Consider the following 26,292-nt stretch of genomic DNA (forward strand, 5'->3'; position numbering starts at 1 on the left):
TACCAGTCTCTTCCACTAGACTGTAAAACTCTTTAAGAGGGCAAAAAAAAATGTCTTGTTCACTGTTGTAACCTAGTGTATGTCAATGTCTACGGCAGTACATGGATGTACAAATATAGAGACCTTGTTGACATTCTTTTGTATGTATACCAAGAAGTAGAATTGCTGGATCATATGGTAGTTATATGTTTTATCCTTTAAGGAACCAGTATATGGCTTTTATTGGCCCTGTACCATTTTATATTTTCACCAGCAATGCACCAGAATTCCAGTTTCTCCGCATTCTTGCCACACTTGTTGTTTTCTGTCTTTTTTTTTTTAATAAATAAATATGCATCCTGGGTATAAATATAATCAGAACTTTAAACCAAATTAATTCTAAAATACTTAGTACAATATGATCTTTGGGTTAAATTATAAATTAACAGCAGAATGAAACTATATTTTAAAGCTTGTCAAGACACCTGTTCAAGGTTGATTTAATACATGGAATAATCAGACTCAGCTATTTCTGTGTCATTCTCAGTGCCTAAAACAACTTTTGCCTAATTTTTGAAGCCAGCAAAAACAATAATAACAAAAGCTGCGGTATTTACAAATATGCCATTTGTACTGTAAATAACATACTTTTTCTAAAATATACCTGAATGTGTGCTATTTGAAGTAATTCCAGAAAAACTTCTGAAATGGTTCCTGAAACACAAAATAAATAAGAAAGCTCAAGCTCAAGGCTCCCTCATATTCTTTTTTTTTTTTTTTTTTTTTTTGAGACGGGGTCTTGCTCTGTTGCCCAGGCTGGGATGCAGTGGTGCAATCTCGGCTCACTGCAACCTCTGCCTCCCGGGTTCAAGCAGTTCTCCTGCTTCAGCCTCCCCAGTAGCAGGGATTACAGGTGTGTGCCACCATGCCCAGCTAATTTTTGTATTCTTAGTAGAATACCATGTTGGTATTCTCACCATGTTGGCTGGTCTCAAATTCCTGACCTCCAGTTATATGCCTACCTCCGCCTCCCAAAGTGCTGGAATTACAGGCATGAGCCACCACACCCAGCCTAGGCTTCCTCATATTCTTTATGAATCTTGCTTGAGAATTTTTTTTTTCCTGAACACCCAGGATTAGTTAGGAAATATTCAACAGCACTTTTTTCCTTAAAAATGTATTTCTGATAGAATATATGCTCTTGTATCATAACTAAATATTAGTAAGATGAAATCCTGCTTTATTTCTTACCAATAGAGTTAGGTAAATCTTAAGCTTTCTTTTCATGAAAAAACGAGGGTTTAAAAATCACTAAGTATTGTTGATGGGAATTAAAAATTACTTTCTGTATAATACTGAGAGACATTTAAGCTCCACTTGATTGAAGTAAGGTTTTGAATCTACTTAAGGTGTTGGTTTAAGTTTAAAAAGGCAATATTAGGTAGTGAGTAGACAAATTAAGATGTTAGATTATTGCTTTCTCGGCCGGACGCTGTGGCTCACACCTGTAATCCCAGCTCTTAGGGAGGCAGAGGTGGGAGGATAGCTTGAGCCCAGGAGTTCGAGACCTGCCTGGGCAATATAGCGAGACCCTGTTCTCCACAAAAGGAAAAAAACAAAAAGACAAAAAAAAAGATTATTGCTTTCTCTTCTTGATGATCTCATGTCATAGACTATAAATGCAAAATTGTCATTTGTGCCCTCCTGCCCTGCACAGACCATCTCAGTGCTTCCCATGCCCTCTGGCTTACTTGAGTTTGGCCATTAGGCAGCATTGGCAGGAGAGTCAGAGGCAGGGAGGAGAGTTAGGTAGGGACATTTATTCCTGTAATCTTCTCTGAGGGGTAGCTGTGGGCTGAGTGTATCCTTTGACCAAAGATCACAGCAACTGCCTGATGGCCCTCTCCATACCAGATGAAACAAAGATAAAAGGGCTCTTTCTGTCTTTGGCTCCTGTAACTGCTCCTTCCTCACACTCATGTCTCGGATAGTGGTGCACATTGCTTAAAAGCCAGCAAAAACAATAACAAGAGGTACAGCGCTATCAGGTAGTTTCCTTACTCTCTGCTAGCACCTTTGAAAATAGTCCTTTTATTAAAGTCTATTATGATTGCCCAATTTGAGTATGCTATTCGCTTCCTGTTTGGGATCCTGACTGAAATAGCTGCTTGATGTATTTTTAATCATTATCCTAACTAGTATTCCAGATAAACCCTAATTATGCTAATTTGTTTTGGCCAATAATTGAGTGTTTGCAGAACCACCCTTTGTTTTTTGTTTGTTTTTTTGAGACAGGATCTCTCTCTGTCACCCAGGCTGGAGTGCAGTGGTGCATTCATGACTCACTGCAGCCTCAACCTCCTAGGCTCCAGCTATCTTCCTGCCTCAGCTTCTCAAGTAGCTGGGGCTACAGGCACACGCCACCATGCCCAGCTAATTTTTCTCCTTTTTCTGTAGGCAGGGTTTCACCATATTGTCCAGGCTGCTCTCCCAACTTCTGAGCTCAAGTGATCCACCTGCCTTTGCCTCCCAAAATGTTGGGATTACAGGCATGAACCACCATGCCTAGCCTACCCTTTGTTTTCCCTGCAGTTTGTGTCATTCTAGTGTGTTGTTAAAGGAAAACAAAAAACAGAGCTAGATAAATATAAGAGGCTAGTAATAGAACCCAAAATGCTGTTTTATGTTCCCTCTTTTCCCTAAAGGAGATTGGTTGTTTGATTCACTAATAAGTGGATTATTGATGTCCTTTGTATCATCTCACTGCTCATTAATACCTCTTTGGGGGAGGATACATTAAAACATTTGAGTTATATCATTTGGCTGATCTGTAGGAATTCTGAGAAGATTCCTAATAGTACTTTGGTTCTATAGGACTTTCATTTTTGTGGACTGTGTCTCTTTTTAATTAATAAAAATAATTGGAAGTTAACCATATTATATAGTCATCTAGAAGACTCAAGCTTAAATACCGAGTTTGTGTAAGTGTAACCCGATTTTTCATTTGAGTAGCAGTCTAGAAACAGCCAGTATTAACAAAGGTTAAATCTAAATTAGTTCAGGGTTCAAGATTAAGCCGTGAAAGAAGCTTCAATTAAAACATATCTATAATATTATCAAAATAATTTGGAAAGTGTTCTAGAATATTACTGTGGGTTTTTTGTACCCCATTTCTCACCATTTTTCCTTTCACTTTCGTTGTTGAAATTTTAACTCCTAAGCTACTTCTGAGTACAGTGCAGAGATCAGTAATATTGTTATCACCTGGGAATAAAAATCTACCACAGGCCAGACTGTTGAATCACAACCTACACTTTAACATAAGTATCCATAGGTGGTAAGTATGCACATCAGAATTTGAAAAGTACTCTAACCATTTCCTGAGATTGTATCTTATTGGATTAAAACAAAGTTGTTGAGTGTTAAAGCTGAAGTAATTTATTGATCACATAGTCAGGGGTAAAGAAACTGATTAAATTTGCACATAACCTTTTCTTTGTAAGTACAGAGAAACCAGAATATTTGTTTATTTTTGTAATTATATTGAACTCAGTTTTTCCATAACGTACACTTGGATACTTTGCTTCATTAAGCATTATGTTAGGGACGCACACATGAATGTATTCACGGGTTTATAGTCTACTAACATAGCATTTATGGTTCCATCTAGATGAGGAAATTACTTTGTGTTATTAATGTTACAGAAACTTCCATCCCACTCACATTTTCAGATTCTTTAGTGTTAAATTTCACCATGGGAAGCTATTTATTTGTAGCATTTTTAGAGGGCCTTACTGTGGGATAATTAACAATGATATCAAGGATTACATGAGAGTCTAATATAGTTTATGTATTTAGTGTTTTCCTCAAGCTGTGACAGTTTCCATTAAAATTAAATTTTTGTTTTATAAGTTTAATTTGAAACTCAGTTATAAGTTATCTATGTAATAGAATTTGCCAAATAGCAACTAAGTTGCTGTTATTGTTTTATGGGACAAAAGCAGCCAGTTTTGGCCCTTCTGTCTTGGGGATGGATTACATTTGGATCATGTTGAATATATTTTTCCTTCTTATTCTTTCAGATTCATCAGGATTCATTTTTGATTTGCAGTCCAATACTGTACTGGCCCAGGGAGGAGCTTTTGAGAACATGAAAGAGAAGGTAAGACTAGTCACTATGGATAGTAAACTTGAATGTCATAGGAAAATTTAGGTACTAATATAACTAGTGGCTACCACAAACTCATTATGAGAATGAAATTTTAATAATAAAACAATGTCACTATATATCAGAGAGTGACGGCCATAAATAGGTTCTGATTGTGCAGAACCTATTAACAGAACCTATTAAATGCAAACATGATTTTCTTTGCCTATCTCCATATATATTCATTCTAAGTTCTCTTGAAGATGTTCAATATTAATTAGTTTATTAATATTTATGTGGCTGAGTATATCTCATTTGGCAACATTCCTTAAGGAACAATCTGAATAGGATCCTCCCAAGTACTTAAAGAGCATCCTTAAGTGCAGGAGGCTTCAGAGCAAGAGAAAAAATAGGTCTTTTATGGTTTTTTGTTTGTTTGTTTGTTTGAGACAGAGTCTCACTCTATCACCCAGGCTGGAGTGCAGTGGCACAATCTCAGCTCACTGTAATCTCCACCTCCTGGGTTCAAGTGATTCTTGTGCCTTAGCCTCCCAAGTAGCTGGGATTACAGGTGTGTGCTATCATGCCCAGCTAATTTTTATATTTGTAGTGGAGACAGGGTTTCTCCAGGTTGGCCAAGGTGGTCTCGAACCCCTAGCCTCAATTGATCTGCCCACCTCAGCCTCCCAGAGTGTTGAGATTATAAGCAAGAGCCACCACACCCAGCCAGAAGTAGATCTCCTAAGGAGTATTTTTTTTTTTTGGAAGAAAACCAAGTGGTTCCAGTAAAGTAAGCCTCAATGAGCTATATTGAGAAAAACATAAAAGCTTTATGTGCTTTCTCTCTTTTGTTCTTTTTTGAGACAGAATCTTGCTCTGTCGCCCAGGCTAGAGTGCAGTGCGATCTTGGTTCCCTGAAGCCTCTGCCTCCAGGGTTCAAGTGATTCTCATGCCTCAGCCTCTTGAGTAGCTGGGATTTCAGGTGTGTGCCACCATGCTGGGCTAATTTTTATATTTTTAGTAGAGACAGGGTTTTGCCATGTTGGCCCGGTAAGTCTTGAACTCCTGACCTCAGTCAATCTGCCCACCTCAGCCTCCCAACCACCACGCCCAGCCTCTCTGTCTTATTTTTTAAAAAATTGTTGACTCTGGAGTCCTGTACAGTGGTTGAGAACTATAAATACTCATATTTTAAATTATCAGAATCTTACCTTTATCATGGAGTCTGTAAGTTTTGCCTAAAGTTCATTTTTTAGGGAGCCTTGCTGTGATTGATATATATTAAGTTGCTTGTATCAAAAATGTATTAACCTTTGTTGAATTACAAACTGTATACCTTCTCACTTGTATGGTTTTATTTATTTATTTTTATTTTTTTGAGAGAGAGTCTCACTCTGTTGCCCATGCTGGAGTGCCATGGCGTGATCTCAGCTCACTGCAACCTTTGCCTCTGGGGTTCAAGCAATTCTCCTGCCTCAGCCTCCTGAGTAGCTGGGACTACAGGCATGTACCACCATGCCTCGCTAATTTTTGTATTTTTAGTAGAGATGGGGTTTTGCCATGTTGGCCAGACTGATCTTGAAATCCTGGCCTCAGGTAATCTGCCCACCTCAGCCTCCAAAAGTGCTGGAATTATAGGCATGAGTCACTGTGCCTGGCCATCACTTGTATGGTTTTATCTTTTTGTTTTTTTTTTTCCTTTTTGTGGAGAACGGGGTCTCGATATATTGCCCAGGCAGGTCTCGAACTCCTGGACTCAAGCTATCCTCCCGCCTCTGCCTCCCTAAGAGCTGGGATTACAGGCGTGAGCCACAACGCCTGGCCACTTCTATGGTTTTAAACTTTTGTTTTCAATTAAGTCTGAAACAAGAAGAGCATAGGATGATGGGTAAGCAAGAGTGCTAAAAATGACTTCAGTTCTAACAGACTCTGCCTATTACTTCAACAAGTTACTTTCTAAGCCTGTCTCTTCATTCATAAAAAGACCTCATTTTTGAGCAGTATGACTGATCAGATAACCTGAAGACTTTTGTTTTGAGACGGAGTCTCACACTGTCACCCAGGCTGCAATGTAGTGTGGTATGATCTTGGCTCACTACAACCTCTGCCTCCTGGGTTCAAGTGATTCTCCTGCCTCAGCCTCCCGACCTGAAGACATTTTTAATATAAAATACCTAGAAATAGGCTGGGCACGGTGGCTCATACCTGTAATCTCAGCACTTTGGGAGGCCAAGGTAAGTGGATCACGTAAGGTCGAGAGTTTGAGACCAGCCTGTGACCAACATGGAGAAACTCTGTCTCTACTAAAAATACACACACACACAAAAAAAATTAGCTGGGCATGGTGGCCCATGCCTATAATCCCAGCTACTTGGGATTGATACATATCAGTGTATCAGTTGGCTTATTGCTATGGGGGACTTTTGAACACAATATTCTTACTATGTGGGTGTAGAGAGATACATTTAAAGGGTAAAAATAATTGCAAATCTGAGAGGCTGAGGCAAGAGAATCACTTGAACCCAGAAGGTGGAGGTTGCAGTGAGCTGAGATCGCGCCATTCCCCTTCGGCCTCGGCAACAAGAGTGAAACTCTGTCTCAAAAAAAAAAGAAATACTAGATGAAAAATAACATATATGATTATATATCATTTTGAATGTATACCTGAATGTAAGAAGTAAGGGAAATCCCTAGAGGGAACTAAAAACTAGAATAGTGAGCTTGAACAGTTAATAGGTAACTGTGGCAAGTTTTGCCAGTTTCAGTAACACATGGTTTTTACCACACAGTGCCATTAAGCCCAGTAATCCCAGCACTTTGGGGAGGCTGAGGTGGAAGGATCCCTTGATCACAGGAGTTTGAGATCACCTTGTCTAAAAAAATTTAAAAAAAATATTAGCCAGATGTGGTGACACATATCTGTGGTCCTTGTTACTCAGGAGACTGAGGTAGGAGGATTGCTTGAGCCTGGGAGGTCAAGGTTGCAGTAAGTCAAGATCACAGCACTGCACTCCAGCCTGGGTGACAGCAAGACTGTCTCAAACAAAACCAAAAACCCAAATGAAAAGATTAGAACTGAGATCTTATGTACGCTTGGCATTTTAAAAATGTTTCACCTTCAGGGAAAGGGTGAACTAGAATAAATCTTCCCCTGATTTTTTCTTTCTTTCTTTCTTTTTTTGGAGGTGGAGTCTCACTTTGTCAGGGCTGGAGTGTAGTGGCTAAATCTCGGCTCACTGCAACCTCTGCCTCCCAGGTTCAAGCAATTCTCCTGTTTCAGCCTCCTAAGTACCTGGGATTAGAGACGTGCACCACCACACCTAGCTAATTTTTGTATTTTTAGTAGAGACAGGGTTTCACCATGTTGGATAGGCTGGTCTTGAACTCCTGACCTCACTCAAGTGATCTGCCTGCCTCGGCATCCCAAAGTGCTAGGATTACAAGCATGAGCCACCATGCCTGGGGCCACTGACTTTTGAATACAATATTTTTACTATGTGGATTTAGAGAGATACATTTAAAGGGTAAAAAGAACTACAAATCTTAAATTTTATTCAATGGTTTTATTAGTAGTAATATTAATGGTGGTAACATTATATTGTAGGGTTGTTATTTTATGAGTATTATAAAATAAAGCAAATTAGTGAATAATGTTTTTAGGAACTAAAACTTTTGGTTAAGAGAGAAGAGATACATGTTTAAAATAAGATGAGAAAAGGTCTTTTTTTTTTTTTTTTGAGATAGAATCTTGCTCTGTCACCAGGCTGGAGAGCAGTGGTGTGATATTGGCTCACTGCAACCTCTGCCTCCCTGGTTAAAGCGATTCTTCCACCTCAGCCTCCTGAGTAACTGGGATTACAGGCACCCACAACCATGCCTGGCTAATTTTTGTATTTTTAGTAGAGATGGGGTTTCACCATATTGGCCAGGCTGGTCTCAATCTCCTAACCTCATGATCCACCTGCCTCAGCCTCCCAAAGTGCTGGGATTACAGGTGTGAGCCACTGCACCTGGCTGAGAAAAGGTCTTTTATAGTGTATTTCAATTGATGATGTCAGTGTGAACTCATTATTTAACCAAAAAATCTCCTAGTTTCATCCACTGAGTCTAAAAACAATGACTCCCCAATAGCAATAAGCACACCTAGCTCATAGATACTGGTTTCTAACTACCATTCCTCATCAAAAGGAACCAGAGCTTCTTTGAGAAATAATCAATTTTGCATTGTACAGTAAAACAAGAAATAAAAATTATAAGAATTGGAAAGGCAGAGAAAAACTGCTGTTATTGGCCAGGGGCAGTGGCTCATGCCTGTGATCCCAGCACTTTGGGAGACCGAGGCAGGAAGATCACTTGAGGCCAGGAGTTCAAGACCAGCCTGGTCAACATAAAGGAACCCCCCAAAATCTTTTTAGCCAAGTCTAGTGGCATGCGCCTGTAGTCCCAGCTTATTCAGGAGGCTGAGGTGGGAGCATTGCTTGAGCCCAGAAGTTCAGGATTGCAGACCTATGAATGCACCACTGTACTGCAGCCTGAGTGACACAGTGAGACCATCTCAAAAAAACAAAAAGCAAATGAAACCCTGTCTGTTATTTATCTACATAGAAATACAATTATCTACACAGAAAATACAATTATCTACATAGAAAAATCTAAGAAAGCAACAAATTAATAGGACTAATAAGAGTTCATCAAGGTTGCTGGATATAAAATGGGTATATAAACATGAAAACAAAATATACAATTATTGTAAATTGTATATTTTTTGTGCATGTGATCCTCCTGCCTTTACCTCCCCAATTGTGTGTGTGTGTGTGAGTGTGTGTGTGTATTTTTTTAAGATGGAGTCTTACTCTGTTGCCCAGGCTGGAGTGCCGTGGCACAATCTTGGCTCACTGCAACCTCCGCCTTCTGGGTTCAAGCAATTCTCCTTTGTCAGCCTCCTGAGTAGCTGGAATTACAGGCATGTGCCACCATGCCTGGCTAATTTTTGTATTTTTAGTAGAGACAGGGTTTCACCATGTTGGTCAGCCTGGTCTCGAACTCCTGACCTCATGATCTGCCTGCCTTGGCCTCCCAAAGTGCTAGGATTACAGGTGTGAGCCACCGTGCCCAGTCATACATTTTTTTTTTTTTTTTTTTTTTGGGAGACGGAGTTTCGCTCTTGATACCCAGGCCTGGAGTGCAATGGCACGATCTCGGCTCACTGCAACCTCCGCCTCCTGGGTTCAGGCAGTTCTCCTGCCTCAGCCTCCTGAGTAGCTGGGATTACAGGCACACGCCACTATGCCCAGCTAATTTTTTGTATTTTTAGTAGAGACCGGGTATCACCATGTTGACCAGGATAGTCTCGATCTCTTGACCTCATGATCCACCCGCCTCGGCCTCCCAAAGTGCTGGGATTACAGGCGTGAGCCATCGCGCCCCGCGCAGTCATACATTTTTAATCTCAAAAAATAGGAAATACAGGCCAGGCATGGTGGCTCAAGCCTGTAATCACAGCACTTTGGGAGGCAGAGGCAGGCAGATTACTTGAGGCCAAGGGTTCGAGACCAGCCTGGCCAACATAGTAAAAACCCCATCTCTACTAAAAATACAAAAATTAGCTGGGCACGGTGATGCATGCCTGTAATCCTGGCTATTTGGGGGGCTAGGGCACGAGAATCATTTGAACTTGGGAGGCAGAGGTTGCAGTGAGCCAAAATCACACCACTGCCCTCCAGCCTGTGTGTTAGAGACAGTCTCTAAATAAATAAATATCGATGAGAATCATTTGAATTTGGGAGGCGGAGGTTGCAGTGAGCCAAGATCACACCACTGCACTTCAGCGTGGGCGACAGAGCGAGACTGTCTCAAACTAACTGACTGACTGACTGACTGACTAACTAACTAACTAACTAAATAAATAAAAGATACATTTATCAGCATGAAAAAAAATCTTAAAAAATAATGCTATGTGAAAAAAACAAATTGAAGATAAATATGTATGATATAATATTTACGTATTTATACAATGCAAAATAATAGTGTATATTACCTATGGATATACACACATACCATAAAAATGCAAAAGCATGTATTGAAATAATACCAAGTTCAGGGTAGAAATCTCTAGGGAGAGAAGAAGGGAAATAGGATTTATTAGGTGTTCATGGGGGCTTCAATTATATTTATTTTGTTTTAGTAAACTTGGTGTCATGAAGTTGGTGTTCATTATGTTTTATATGCCTGAAATAGGTTATAACAATTTAACTTGTTTGTATAAATTATCTTTATTTTACAATTAATAATATGAAAAGTAAAAAATGTTTCAAAAAAATCTTACACAAAAATTTAAGTTGTTATTGTTGCTAGTTCATTTACCTTTCCACCTTTCTCTACAGTATTCTAAAAATGAGGAAATGTTGATGCTATATTAATACCTAATACCAAAATTAAACCACCTTTTCTTGATGTGAAATCTAGCATATAACTTCTATTTCTAGCAATGTTCTGCATTTCTAAGTTTTGAAATTAATTTTTCACATGCTATTATCACTTACCTATTAATCATTCCCAGTGAGATGGTTGTATGTACTCTCACTGATGCTAAAGAGTAATACATATTGTTAAAAATGAAATATCACTCTTTTCGTTATTCTCTGTATAGGCCTCAGCTGCCTAGTGACCTACTAGTGTTAGAATTAAATGACCCTGTCATCTTTTCCAGATAAATGCGGTGCGTTCAATAGTTCCCAATAAGAGCAACAATGAAATCATCCTGGTTTTGCAGCACTTTGATAACTGTGTGGACAAAACAGTACAGGCATTCATGGAAGGTAATGCTGACTCTGTTTTTAAAATAAGTTTATATTTGTTCAAATAGAATTCGCTTCAGACTTTCAGAAGATTCAGAAATCCAGTGATTCATAGGTGACATATAACAGATCCCATGAAAACATAACATACCATGACATTTGAAGATACCTCTTTCAGCCCTAGAAGCTGAAATAAACTATGTGGTGTCTATGAAGAGACAAGCTGAGAAAACTCTATCATTTCACCTAAATGTTCTCTAATGGTATTTAAGAGGAAATCATGTGGTCAGTGGTATAAGGGACTTCACTGGAGTTGGGTTGAATAAGAATTTAAGAGACTCTCGGCCAGACGCGGTGGCTCACACCTATAATCCCAGCACTTTGGGAGGCTGAGGCGGGCAGATCACGAGGTCAAGAGATTGAGAGCATCCTGGCCGACCTGGTGAAACCCTGTCTCTACTAAAAATACAAAAATTAGCTGGGCATGGTGGCGCGCGCCTGTAGTCCCAGCTACTCGGGAAGCTGAGGCAGGAGAATTGCTTGAACCCTGGAGGCGGAGGTTGCAGTGAGCCAAGATCTCGCCACTGCACTCCAGCCTGGCTACAGAACAAGACTACATCTCAAAAAAAAAAAAAAAAAAAGAATTTAAGAGACTCTTAACCACAAAGTAGTGATTCAGTGGCCCACCAACAGATGGCAAATTCAAGGACTCAGTATTGTCTTCCAGATTCTAATATTATTAGTTTGGCTCTGGCAAGTGACTCAAATGTGTGGGTTTGAATTTCCTTCTCTAATATGTAGATGAATGGCAGGCTTAATCAGGCCTTCAGATTTATGGCATTGACAAGTGTTTTATAAATTTCCTTCCATGTAACCTGTTTGAGAAAAACTATCTGAAGCTATTGCGTCTTTGAATAGCAATAACAGGTTAGGTCTCCATTTTTACTTTCCTGAATCTGACAGCATAGGATACACAGATTTGAATACTGTAAGGTTTTTTATCTTCATCTTTTTAAAAAATAATGTTACTGTTTGGGTCTAGGGTAATGTGCAGCTGTCTTCAAAACAATATATCCAAGCTGGTGTGTAACTGGAGGGGAAGGGATGGCTGAAACCACTGTGCCATCCCCTTCGTACTTGGTCTAAGATGTGTAGATAAGAGAATCTTCACAATGGCCCAGCTATATTAGTCTCTTCTTGGAAGAACTTACTGAGGAAATTACTTGGAGAAGAGGGGTCTTAGTAGGCAGGTATTTCAAAGGGAAGCATGGCATGATTATCTCATTACATTACTTTAGACCTGATCCTTAACTTTTCCTGTTAGGAGCTTTGTAAATTCTCCAGCAATTACAAAGTGGGAGGACACTGACTCCTGCTTGACTACTGTGTGTGTGGCAGGAGAAAAAAAATCTGTAATTGGTTTCTTTTACAGGTAATGCCAGTGACGTACTCAAAGAATGGACAGTAACAGGCAAGAAAAAGGTAAAATGAATTACATTTAAAAGCATGATGATGTTTGTATTATTTTTGAAAATTTAGGCTCTGCAAAACTATTTGAAAGAAAAGGTTTACATACATAGCTTCAGTTTACCTGGTTAAAAAATGTCTTCTTTGGCCAGGCACAGTGGCTCACACCTCGAATCCCAACACTTTGGGAGGATGAGGCAGGTGGATCACTTGAGGTCAGGGGGACCAGCCTGGCCAACATGGTGAAGCCCTGTCTCTACTGAAAAATAGAAAAAATTAGCCAGGTGTGGTGGTACATGCCTGTAATCCCAGTTACTCAGGAGGGTGAGGCAGGAGAATAGCTTGAACCCAGGAGGCAGAGGCTGCAGTGAGCCGATATCGAGCCATTGCACTCCAGCCTGTGTGACGGAGTGAGACTCCATCTCAGAAAAAAACTTCTTTGACACTGAAACATAGCTGTGTCTTATAGAGTACCACACAGTCCTCTCAATGTGATTTAAGGCAGGAAACAGAATGACTTTACCATGGTACGGTTATTACGGGTGAAAAAGAGCAAGGAAAGCAAGAGAAAGCAATTTAATTGAATGGTTTTCAACCATATTCATGTCATAAATCAATTAATACAGTTCAGATTTTTGGTCAGACAACTGAGTTGTAGTCCTGATATTAATGAACTTTGACATAAAGCTGTTAGGTGCTGGCCAGGCAGAGTGGCTCATGCCTGTAATCCCAGCACTTTGGGAGACTGAGGTGGGAGGATCACTTGAGCCCAGAAGTTCAAGACCAGCCTGGGCAACATGATGAGACCTGATCTCAAAAAAAAAAGCTACTAGGTGCCTTGCAAAGGGGTCTGATGTTCCACTTCGGAAGGTAGAAGGCACTCAGGCTATGGGGTCAGTCAGAACTGGATTCCTACCCTGTTGTACTATCTACTGGCATCATGACTGATATTGCTTAACATCTGTGTGCCTTAGTTTGCTCATCTCTAAAATAGAAAATAGTTGTGTGGTTTTTTTGTTTTTTTTTTTTTTTTTGAGACGGAGTCTAGCTCTGTCACCAGGCTAGAGTGTAGTGGCGCAATCTTGGCTCACTGCAATCTCCGACTCCCTGGTTCAAGCTATTCTCCTGCCTCAGCCTCCTGTGTAACTGGGATTACAGGCATGTGCCACCACATCCAGCTAATTTTTTAATATTTTTAATAGAGACAGGGTTTCACCATGTTGGCCAGAATGGTCTTGATCTCCTAACCTTGTTATCCACCCACCTCAGCCTCCCAAAGTGGGATTACAGGTGTGGGCCATCGCACCCAGTCAGAAAAATAGTTCTAATAAATACAAGTACGTAATACAATGCCTAACATATTAGTTCTCGTTCATTGCTCCTTATCTATTTAAAATCAGATGTTTTTCCCAAAGGATACCAGAAGTCTGGTCTCAGAATTCTTCCCACAACTTTGTACCCTAAAGGTAACCCCTTTAGGAAAGGCTTGAAGTATGCATTTTAATCAGGTATCTCTGTGAAATCTGTTTGGGGTGTTCTTTTCTTTATTAAGTTAGTGCTGGAGTTCTGAAATGCTTAAGATGACTCATATCACTTTTTAGGAGTTCTGTCATATATTGACCAAAACCAAGGCTTGGCCTCAGTGACCCTTGAGAATTTTTTCCAAGGATTACCTAATACTAACAGAGATTCTCCTGAAGCTGTTTATACCTGTAGCTTTAAATATTTGTTTATAACTTCTTCCCACTGCTTTCAACCTACACAGATAACTGTGAGTGTCCTACCAGTTTTTTTCTTTCTTTTTTTTTATTTTTTTTTGAGACAGAGTTTTGCTCTGTTGCCCAGGCTGGAGTGCAGGTGGTGTGATCTCAGCTCACTGCAGCCTCTGCCTCCTGGGTTCAAGCAATTCTCATTCCTCAGCCTCCCACGTAGCTGGGACTACAGGCATGTGCCACCACACCTGGCTAATTTTTGTATTTTTTTAGTAGAGATGGGGTTTCACCATGTTGGCTAGGCTGGTCTTGAACACCTGACCTCAAGTGATCTGCCCACCTCGGCCTCCCAAAGTGCTAGGATTACAGGTGTGAGCCACCGTGCCTGGCCAACACCAGTTTCTTATTTTATTAGCCCAGGATTATAAGTTATTAGTGATATAAAATGTGCATGGAGCTGGAAGATGATTGTTGGAGACACAGACATTTCTTAAAATTTGGAGAAAGAAATACGACTTCAGTTTGGCAGTCCCAAATGCCGAAATCCCATCCAGTCCACTTAACAGTTGGGATTATTCCAATAGGATGTGACTCTGAGTGGATAGTTATTATGTGGCACAAGGATATGAAAACATAGCCAGTTCACATGGGGGAAAATATTTAAGACAAAGAAAGATGAGAGCTGTGTGGAGGAGAGAAGTTTATCTAGAGTTCAGTCATGTTCCTGCTGGAGAGGGCCACAGAAAGGACTTGGGGAAAAATGTATTCAATTATCAGTCTAGCTTTAGGAATAGAATTAAGTATTGCCAGTGGAGCTACAAGTTTGGCAAAACAAAAGGTAAAGGACTTTTGTTTTTATTTTAATTTTACTATTTGCCTATGTAATATACTCACATGGCTCAAAATTCAAAGGTACAAGAGTTAATACACTGAGACATCTTTTTTTTTTTTTTTGAGACAGTGTCTCATTCTGTTGCCCAGGCTGGAGTGCAGTGGTGTGAGCTCAGCTCACTGCATCCTCTGCCTCACAGGTTCAAGCAATTCTCCTGCCTCAACTTCCCGAGTAGGTGGGCTTACAGGCATGCGCCACCACATCTGGCTGATTTTTTGGATTTTTTTTTTTTTTTTTTTTTAAGACGGGGTTTCACGATGTTGGTCAGGCTGATCTTGAACTTCCGAACTCAGGTGATCCACCCGCCTTGGCCTCCAAAGTGCTTGGATTACAGGCGTGAGCCACCACACCCAGCTCGATTTTTGTACTTTTTATTAGAGATGGGGTTTCGTCATGTTGGCCAGGCTGGTTTTGAACTCCTGACCTCAGGTGATCTGCCTGCCTTGGCCTCCCAAAGTGCTGGGATTACAGGTGTGAGCCGCTGCCCCCGGCCAATACACTGAAACATCTTTATCCCATTTCTGTTCCCCAGCCATTTGGTTCTCCACCTCTGAGACAAACAGCATTTTCAATTTCTTAGGTATCTTTCAATATATTTTATGTATATATAAGTAAATAAGAATATCTATTCTCCTTTTTGCCCGCTCCTTTTTTCATGAAATATATCTTGGAGCTTATTTCATGTCTCAATATGTAAAGAGCTTTCTTGTTTTTATGAATACATAGTCATCCTGCTGTTTGGATGTGCCATACCTTATTTAAGCAGTCCCCTATTGACCAACATTTGGGTTTCTAATCCTGTGCTGTTAATAGTGATACTGCAACGAATAATCTTGTGTATATATAGAAATCATTTTGCATGTATGTTAGTCTCATCTTGAATAAATTCCTAGAAGTAGAATTGTCAGTCAAAGGGTATGTGCATTTGCAATTTTGATAAGCATTAGATTGCCATGGAGAATACCACTTTACACTCCCAGAAGTAATATATGAAAATGCCTGTTTCTCTATGCCCTCAACCTTGTCATTTCTACAGTGTTAACATACTTTTTGACCTTTGCTAATCTAATAGATGAAAAATGATCATTGGAGTGCAGTTTTAATATATATATATATATATCTTATTAGACTGATATTGCATATCAGTCTAATGAATGTTGCATATCATTCCATATGCTTACAGATTATACTATTTTTTTCTATTGGATTATTTTGCTTTTTGTTAGAACTCTATATATATTTAGTTTTTGAATATAAGCTGCACAAACTTTTTTCACATTTTGTAATTTATCTTTTGACTTTTCTTAAGGTGCGTTTCGTCATGAAGAAACGTTTTATATTTGTGTTTGAGCTTCTCTCAAGTATAGGATTTTACATAGTAAAATTTTATTTTAGTCAGTAGTTTAGGATATATGATAATGTTAAATTTCTGAAAGAACATACAAGAAATTGGTAACATTGGTTACTTTGGGTAGCCTTACCTCTCTAGGTTGTGGGAGAATCTTTTTTTTTCTTTTCTTTCTTTTCAAATGCTTAATAACTTTAGAACAAAAAGAAGAAAAACAAACTGAAACCTGCCACAGAACCAAGTAACAGTATCCCAGATTCCAGTAAAACAGTTTCCATTCAAGAGGAACAGTCTGCGCCTTCCTCAGAGAAAGGTGGTATGAATGGCTACCATGTCAATGGTGCCATCAATGACACTGAGTCTGTGGAATCACTCAGTGAAGGTTTGGAGACACTTTCAGTAGATGCTAGAGAATTGGAGGATCCTGAATCTGCCATGCCGGATGAACTGGATAGAACAGGTGAGTTTATTAACAGGTTTTAGAAAAGTTGCATTCAGTTGAAAAACAGGGGTCTCTTTGTTAAGAAGGCAATCAATTAAATCTAGTTAGTCTTTTTTTTAATCCAGTGCTTGCTAGTTAGTCTTTTTACTTTTTAGTTTTTGTTAATTTTTGTCTGAGTCACATTTTATAATTATCAAAGGCCTAGAAAAAATATAATTCTTGTTCCATTGTATTTTAACTCTAGTCTAAATCAGTCTTGTGGAAATCATCTAACACGTACTTATGCCTAGTGTTCCATTATTGGAACACTAAGCATGTGGGAATTATTCAGATCCTACTGCTCAAGGCCATTGCCAAAGTCTGATTTTTCACTAATGAAAAAATTCAAAAAATTGCAGCATAAATGGGTTAATAGCAGAGAAATACCTTAGTCTTTAGAGACTAAGAAGGTGACTTTAAGTTGTTTTTTAAAAATTGTGGACTTATTAAGGAAGATGATGGTGTTGATATTATTATTCTAAGACCCAACACAGTGAGAAATATAATAATGATAATTCCAGCTTTTGTGAGAACTAGGCTATTGGTTTTTATAGTCTAACATTTGTTTTCTAATGAAGAATTATGATTAGTGTTGTAAATTCACATATCTCGTACATGTATTTGTTAACCATTTTTTTGAGAGTTAGTAAGATGCTGGAAATTTCTCTTTTTTAAAAAATTACTTGTTAATCCAATTCCCCTGCCCTGCTGCTCCTGGCTTTAGCAGTGTAATGCCAATGTAAGATTTATGCTGTGCTGTTTGGTGTTCTTTTATTGATTAGTATACACACATACACAAGAAAAGACTTAAGAGAAAAGCATTGTACTGACATAAACCAACAATAGCCAGTGGTTTCCATTTTTTTCTGAGCTAGCTTTCCTCTCATTCCTAACTCTTCCTAATTTGTTACACTTCTATCCCCTAAAGCTTTTTTTTTTTTTTTTTTTTTTAAGAGAGACCTAGTCTCTCTATGTTGCCCAAGCTGCTTTTAAACTCCTGGGCTCAAGTGATCCTCCTGCCTCAGCCTCCTGAATAACTGGGATTACAGGTGTGAGCCACCATGCCTGGCCCCTAAAGCTTTTAAATTCTTCTTTCCTCAAGAGAGTGTAAAACTCTTTTCTTTCTCAACATGGAGACTTGGAGAAGTTGGTGATATTGACTTTCTTTGATTCCTTGTGCCAGAGTTTCAAAGAAACTACCAAGCTACAAAGAAGCCACAGAGCTACAGGGATTGAGCTCCCTATCTAAAGATGTTACCACAGACTGTTCTCTTTATTCAGGATGCCACTTAGGCCTAAACCAGAAGCTGCTGATAGCCATACCCAGCTGATTCTGATCTTTGTTCTATTTTTTCAGTTGATTTTGTTCACAACCTTTAAAGAGGCATGGTTTTGCTTCAAACATTTTTACCTGTTTTCTTTGTGTACTTAAGAATGATTGGTTTACTCCTAAATTAGGTTCTAAAGTGCTGTCCTCTTTCTTGGACAGGATCCATGCTGCAGAATGGTGTCTCTGATTTTGAGACCAAGTCTTTGACTATGCACTCTATTCAGAATTCTCAACAACCCAGGAATGCTGCCAAATCTCTCTCAAGACTTACCACAGACACTCAGTTTTCAAACATGGGGATGGAAGATATTCCTCTCTCCACCAATAAAAAGCTAAGTAAGTCAGAGGCCCACCTGTGAGAGAAAATGAAAAATCTGTGTTTTGGCTAAAGAGGGCAAATTATCTCTGTTCCATAGATAAGGTTTCAGAAAGCCATCAGTTAATACTTTTTCCATTTTCCAGACAGTGACTACTCAGCCTTTCCCCTACCTTTGTGTACACAGTTGGAGTCTGAAAGTAGTTTAAATGCCGTACAATCTTATAACGATAGGGAACCTTTTTGTGAATTAAAGTCAAACTCTACTGCCAGGATGACTTATCTGCTGACATTAACCTGTTTCTTTATTTGCTTTACTGCAACATTTTTGTGCTATTTCATTTTTATCTCCTGGTTGATGCAACAAGTAAAAGCTCTGCCTTCTCTGACATTGACATTTTAAAGAAATATTTTCACTCCTCTTCATAACTTTATGCTCTTACTGAGCTAGAGTTTTCTGACAGACTCTAGCTTTAAGTAAGATCATTTTCTCTTAAGTAAGTACGTGGCATTGACTAGTGGTCATAGCTCTTTGCTTAGGGAAAAAAACTACAGTAATCATTTAAATAAATAGTAATTCAGCAGACAGAGATAATAGCCTGCGTTTCACACATCTGAGTTACATACATCTAAGCATGGTGGTCCACTCCACTGAACAAATGAAACAGAAATGTAAAGGACACTTGGAATCAGTAGCTCTTTATGGAATTATTTATTACATGTGAGTCAAATTTTAATTAGGTAAGTTCCCCTTTTTCATTGTTCTATTAGCCCTCAGCCTGCTGCAGATCAGCAAAGCTGAGACTATCCAATCAAGCAAAAATTAAAAAGTGTGTGTATATACATACATACATAAACATATATATATATAGGCACAAGGCTTGAAAACTTTTAAGTAGATTCTAAAGAAAAATCAAGTTGAGATGAGGAAGAATTTAAATAAAAAAATTGAAAATGCATATCTTGGCATAGTTACAAACTTTTTAGATCCATGTTTCCAGCAATCAATTATATATATAATTTGGGAATTGAAGAATATAGAAAGGTAAATAGAACTCTTTAAAATTAAAAAAAAAAAAAGAACTCTTTGAAATTGGTTAAAATGTGTTGAGTAGGTAAATGTAGTCCATCTTTTTCTACAAAACTGGCTTCCCTGTATATATACAGTGTTTCGAACTGTGCTATACAGAGAGAACATTTTAATTTTGTAATGTCCACATGGTGAATTATATTTTATTAAATCCTGTAATTTAGGGAGTTTTGAAAATTTGGTGCCTTTTTTAAAGTCTTTTCTGTCTGTGTTTCATTTCATTTTAGATATTGTAAAATTGTTTTCTTCAACTATATTCATCTTTTGTTAACAGTTTCTATTCTGCTGTTAATTCTATACGTATATTCTCATCTCATTCATTGTTTTGTCTCTAGAAGTTCAGTTGGGGCCTTTTTAGATGTCTTTCATATCTCTCCTTACCATGGTTATGCTTTCCTCTACCTTCTTGAACATATGGTATCTAATTATAATAGCTGTTTGATGTCCTTTTCTACTCAATTCTATCATCTGTGTCATTTCCGCATCTGCTTCTGTGATTGATTTTTCTCTTCCTTATAGGTCGTATTTTTCTGCTGCTTTTAAGCTTTTTAGGTGGGACTAGAGTCACCTTTAGAGCTAATTTTGCCCCATTGCTGAAGCAGTATCCTTCCAACTACTCTGCCTGCCATGTATTGTGAGGTTTTCCCACTGTGGCTGGTATGAGCACAAACTACTCCTGGCCTTGTGAGCTCTGGGGATTTTCTGCCTGGTTGTCTGTGTGTGTGTGCGTGTGCATTTTTTTTTTTTTTTTTTGCCTGTCCTCTTTCCAGTCTTGGATAGTTGCTTTATACCCATGCACCTATGCTCTGATCCACACTCAGAATCCTCTGTGGATTTCCATGCAGCCCCTTCGTGTGTAGCTCTTTCCTCACCAGCACGCTGCCTTAGAATTTTAGCCCTCTTGGTGTCTCCAAATTCTCAACTTCGTCCCTTCAGTTCTCCTCTCTACATTGTAGCCTAGGAACCGTTGAGGCAGTAAGTTGGGGCAATCATAGGCCTCACTTCATTTGTTTCTGTTGTTTCAAGGGAAGAGTACTACCTGTTACACATTGTCTGAAAACCATTGTTTCATATATTTTGTCTTTGTATGTTTTTAGTTGTTTAAGGTAGAAGGATAAGCCCCATTCTTACTATTCCATCTTGACCAGATCCCTTTTTTCCCCAAAAATCTATAAAAACATGTTTTTCCTGTTGGGGAGGGTGATTATTGAGGAAAGTTTCTTAGAGTACTTGACATTTGGCTTAGGTGTTCAGAGTCAACTTTCAAGTTACCTATGTTATTATGATTTTTTTCAATCTTTGGATTTTTTTCCCCAAGGTTCCAATATTGAAAAATCTGTAAAAGACCTCCAGCGCTGCACAGTGTCTCTTGCACGGTATCAAGTTGTAGTTAAAGAAGAGATGGATGCTTCCATTAAGAAAATGAAACAAGCCTTTGCTGAATTGGAAAGCTGGTAAGTTAAGTTGCATTTGATACCAGTAACATAAAAATGATCATTTATAAATATAAAGATGGTCAGCCATTCCCCAGGTTCTTTCATTCATGACTAACTACTCTACATAGTGGGGGAGACTTAAAAATCCTTTGGTATATTGAGCTTTCTGCTTTGTTCTACTTCTTTTGGTCACAGTGTGAGAATGAATGGTACAGATAAATCACAACACTCTAGAAATGAGCCGGATGTTAATATTGTTTGAAAAGGGACACATAGTTATAGAGCAGATCATACATTCTTACTTTAAAGTCTCCTTTTAAACCAAGATCCCGTAACAAATGACGTGATGTTTTTGAACAAGATTATAAAGTAGAAAAAAATCTGTCTTTGCTTTCCTCTCCTTCTTTCATCCTTTTTAATGTATGCCACTCCAATGGTCTCTTCTATACTCTTTAATTATTATTATTTGAGACAGGGTGTTGCTCTGTCACCCAGGCTGGAATGCTGTGGCATGATCACATCTCACTGTAGCCTCAGCTTCCTGAGTTCAAAATAGACTAAGACAAATAGACTATTTGTCTTAGTCTATTTTGCATTGCTATAACAAATACCTGAAGCTGGATAATTTATAATGAATAGAGATTTCTTCCAGCAATCCTCCCACCTCAACCTCCCAAGTAGCTGGGACTACAGGCATGTACCACCACACTTGGCTCATTTTTTTTTTTTTCTTTGAGACAGAGTCTTACTCTGTCACCCAGGCTGGAATGCAGTGGCACGATCTTGGCTTACTGCAACCTCCGCCTCCCGGGTTCAAGTGACTCTCCTGCCTCAGCCTCCCGAGTAGCTGGGACTATAGGTGTGCGCTACCATGCCTGGCTAATTTTTGTATTTTTTAGTAGAGATGAGGTTTTATCATATTGGACAGGCTGGTCTTGAATTCCTGACCTCATGATCCGCCCACCTCACCCTCCCAAAGTGCTGGGATTACAGGCGTGAGCCACCGTACCCAGCATCATTTTTAAATTTTTTAACATTTTGTAGAAATATGGTCTCACTGTGTTGCCCAGGCCAGTCTTGAACTCCTGGGCTCAAGTGATCTGCCTGCCTCAGCTTCCTAAAGTGCTGAAATTATAGGTGTGAGCCACCACACCTGGCCTTCCTTTTATTAATTATAGGTTTGTTTTTGATTTCATGATTTTCAAACTGTGTCCTATAGAATACTCACTTTTTTTTTGTTTGTTTGTTTTTGAGACAGAGTCTCACTCTGTTGCCCAGGCTGAAGTACAGTGGTGCAATCTCAGATCACTGCAACCTCTGCTAACTGCAACCTCCGTCTCCCAGGTTCAAGTGATTCTCATGTCTCAGCCTCCCCAGTAGCTGGGATTACAGGTGTGTGCCACCATGCCCTGCTAATTTTTATATTTTTAATAGAGACTGGTTTTTGCCATGTTGGCCAGGCTGGTCTCGAACTCCTGACCTCAGGTGATCCACTGGACTTGGCCTCCCAAAGTGTTGGCATTACAGGCGTGAGACACCGCAGCTGACCTAGAATACTCATTTCTTAAAATATATTAATAAGTGTTTTCTGGGGAAAATCAGTTATGATGGTTAAAGAGGTTCAAAAATGCTTTTAAAAATTTTACTGCTGGGCGGGGCATGGTGGCTTACACCTGTAATCCCAGCACTTTGGGAGGCTGAGGTGTGGATCACAAGGTCAGGAGTTCGAGACCAGCCTGACCAACATAGTGAAAACCCATTTCTACTAAAAATACACAAATTAGCCAGGTGTGGTGCACGCCTATAATCCCAGCTACTCAGGAGGCTGAGGCAGGGGAATCAATTGAACCCAGGAGCGGAGGTTGCAGTAAGCCAAGATTGTGCCATTGCAGCCCAGCCTGGGTGACAGAACAAGATACCATCTCAAAAAAAAAAAAAAATTTTTTTTTTACTATTGACCTCAGAGCCTTTTCAATGCTAATGTGCCTTGTGGATTATAAGAGGAAGCTACACTACGCTGTTTATGAAATATATTTTATTACAGAATCTTTTGATGGTTGAGAAATATATTTGTCTATTTTGCATTGCTATAACAAATACCTGAAGCAGGATAATTTATAATGAATAGAGATTTATTTTTTATAGTTTTGGGGTCTGGGAAGCTTAAGGTCAAGGGGCCCACATCTTGGCAAGGACCTTGCTGTGTCATCCCATGGCAGATGACAGAAGGGCAAGGGAGCACACATGGGAGAGCCAGAGATGGCCAAACCCAATTTTGTAATGAACCCACTCTCTCAATAACAACATTAATCCATTTGTGGGACTCTTCCCTCATGACCTAATCACCTCTTTTTTTTTTTTTGAAACGGAGTTTCACTCTTGTTGCCCAGGCTGGAGTGCAATGGCGCATTCTCGGCTCACCACAACCTCCGCCTCCTGGGTTCAGGTGTTCTCCTGACTCAGCCTCCCAAGTAGTTGGGATTACAGGCATGTGCCACCATGTCCGGCTAATTTTTTGTATTTTTAGTAGAGACGAAGTTTCACCATGTTGGCCATGATGGTCTCGATCTCTTGACCTCGTGATCCACCCGCCTCAGCCTCTTAAAGGTCTCACAGCTCAACACTGTAGCATTGAGGATTAAGTTTCCAACACATGAGCTTTGGGGATCACATTCAAACCATAGCAATATTCTATTGTTTCCTGGAACACTGAAGCTGTTTTAACTGTTAGACATTAAGGTGTTAACTGATATTTTTTTGTTTTTTGTTTTGTTTTGTTTGAGACGGAGTCTCTCTCTGTTGCCCAGGCTGGAGGGCAGTGGTGTGATCTTGGCTCACTGCAACCTCTGCCTCTCAGGTTCAAGTGATTCTCCTGCCTCATCCTCCCCGAGTAGCTGGGACTACAGGCATGCACCACCATGCCTGGCTAATTTTTTGTTTGTTTTTAGTAGAGATGGGGTTTTACCATGTTGGCAAAAGTGGTCTCGAACTCCTGACCTCAGGTGATTCACCCACCTCTGCCTCCCAAAGTGCTAGGATTACAGGTGCGAGGGTGGTATTTAAACTCTAGCTTCTTTGTGGGAGGTATTTACATTTTATAAGGGATGTTTTTGAAACTAGAAAAGACTTAAGGACCATATTAAAATGATGGAAAGACAAGCAGCTAGTTTGATGTTTTGGGACTTTGAACTTGTTAATTCTACTTATTTTTAATAACTGTCTAGATCTGAAATATGACAGGAAGTGTTCATGAATAGAGAACCTACAGCACTCTTCCTGAAAACCGTCCATCACTTTCTTGCTACCTTTAGACTGTTCCCTCAAGTTATATCCAACTGTGTCTCTGTTCACAAACTTAGTCTAGTCACTTTTGCCACAACAAATAAGAGAGAGAGAAGAGTGTAGGTCCCCTCAGTCTTCCTGGTCTCTGAAATTGCAGAGAAGTAATTAATCATGATGAAATAAAGCCTCCAAAAAGTTAAATCATCAGAACCAAAACTTATTTTGGGGCTATATAATTCATCTAGTAGTCTACCCACACCTTGTCCTGAACTCTTTCACTTTTCAGGTTTTATGGCTAGGAGTTTAATGTCATGTCTTTTGTTTTTGTTTGTTTGTGTGAGACAGGGTCTGTCTCTGTCACCCAGGCTGGACTGCAGTGGCACAATCATGGCTCACTGCAACCTCTGTCTCCTGGGCTCAAGCCATCCTCCCACCCTCAGCCTCCAGAGTAGCTGGGACTACAAGCGTGCGCCACTACAACCTGACTAATTTTTGAATTTTTTGTATAGATGGGGTTTCGCCATATTGCCCAAGCTAGCCTCCAGTTCCTGGGCTCAAGCAATCCTCTCGTCTCGGCCTCCCAAATGCTGGGATTACAAACATGAGCCACTGCACCCAGCTGTCTTCAGTTTTTCTTGACACATATTTTTGCTCCCACCAGATTACTCATTGTCTCAAATGCCACTTTCCCAGCCTGTGATAATGCTCTCTTGTTCCTCCGTATTTATCTAAATCCCACCATTTCTCCAAACTCTCCTTAGATTAAGGTCTAACTTCTGGAAGTTTTTCTAGGTAATTGATTTTTCCCCCTTTCTGAACTTCTAAGAGGAAGAAACATGCCCTTTGCACTACATTCCTCTCATATAAGATATTGTTGGCTTGTTTAGAAGATAAGAGCTGGCTGGGCACAGTAGCTCATGCCTGCAATCCCAGCACTTTGGGAGGCCAAGGCGGGCAGATCACGAGGTCAGGAATTTGAGGCCAGCCTGCCCAACATGGTGAAACCCCATCTCTACTAAAGATAAAAAAACATTAGCCAGGCATGGTGGCACACTCCTGTAATCCCAGCTACTCAGAAGGCTGAGGCAGGAGAATCACTTGAACCCAGGAGGTGGAGGTTGCAGCAAGCCAAGATGCACCATTGCACTCCAGCCTGGGTGACAGGGCGAGATTCCATCTCAAAAAAAAGAAAAAGAAAGAGCTAAATGTAGTGGGTCATCACAACTTTGCCTTGATAAGCCTCTGGTCTCCATGATTGTTCAGCTTACTGATTACTTAGCCACAGGATCTGATTCCATTCAGGACAAGCTTGAACCAGGAAACACAGTTCCGGGAGAGATTTGTGAATTCCTGCTGACTTGGAACCCAGCCAGGAGGAACCTCCTTCAATAAATAACAAATGAAATGGTTTCCTGCCTGGGAACTGTGTATTTAGGATTGATTAGCTGACATAACAACCGGGTCAATTTAACTTGAGGAAAGAGATTACCTGCCCTTTTCTGCTAGTATAAAGCCCTTTGCTGTGGCTGATTGAGTTTATAAACCACCTTATTTCAATGTTCCTTGTAGCTGCTACTTCACGACATAATTGGCAAGTGAGCTAACTCCATTTGGCACCAAACTAGAGCTTGGAGTTAATGTCACTTAGAAAGCCATTTTTGTGTTGGTTATAGTATAAAAGAAAAGCAGAGTTCTAACAGATTTGCAGCAGTAAAATTAACATTGCCCCTTACAGGGCACTAGGGAAATTATACAGATAACTCCTTTCACTTTGATGCCGAATAAAAACTGACATATCTGTAGAAAGGTAAACTCAGAAGTTTTCTAATGTATAGAACTTAAAATTTCTTCTTGGCGATTTAGCAATAATCATCTCTAGACCCAAGTTTACTTTTCTTGTTAATAAATAATATTTGCCTGCTTTATATTGTTGGAGCTGTTAGTTGACTTAAGTTTAAGGATATTAAGGAGGCAGGATATGGAGTGGAACATGAAGCTGTAATATATAAACTCCT

General features: G+C 39.5%; 1 protein-coding gene across 4 annotated transcripts in view; it reads left to right on the forward strand.

Moving 5' to 3' along the window:
* Positions 1–26,292, forward strand: part of SPATS2 (spermatogenesis associated serine rich 2) — a 140,373-nt gene that overhangs the window by 94,128 nt on the left and 19,953 nt on the right. For all 4 annotated transcript variants that reach the window (XM_012441363.2, XM_012441364.2, XM_012441366.2 and 1 more), the window contains 6 exons: positions 4,062–4,141; positions 10,836–10,944; positions 12,356–12,405; positions 16,541–16,802; positions 18,313–18,489; positions 20,878–21,013. In XM_012441363.2, the coding sequence (XP_012296786.2) occupies positions 4,062–4,141; positions 10,836–10,944; positions 12,356–12,405; positions 16,541–16,802; positions 18,313–18,489; positions 20,878–21,013 (814 nt within the window). The remainder of the gene's footprint in view (positions 1–4,061; positions 4,142–10,835; positions 10,945–12,355; positions 12,406–16,540; positions 16,803–18,312; positions 18,490–20,877; positions 21,014–26,292) is intronic.

The sequence above is a fragment of the Aotus nancymaae genome, unplaced genomic scaffold, assembly GCF_030222135.1.
Source record: "Aotus nancymaae isolate 86718 unplaced genomic scaffold, 86718_ANA_hifiasm-v0.15.2.pri h1tg000016l, whole genome shotgun sequence".
In the NCBI taxonomy this organism is placed as follows: Eukaryota; Metazoa; Chordata; class Mammalia; order Primates; family Aotidae; genus Aotus; species Aotus nancymaae.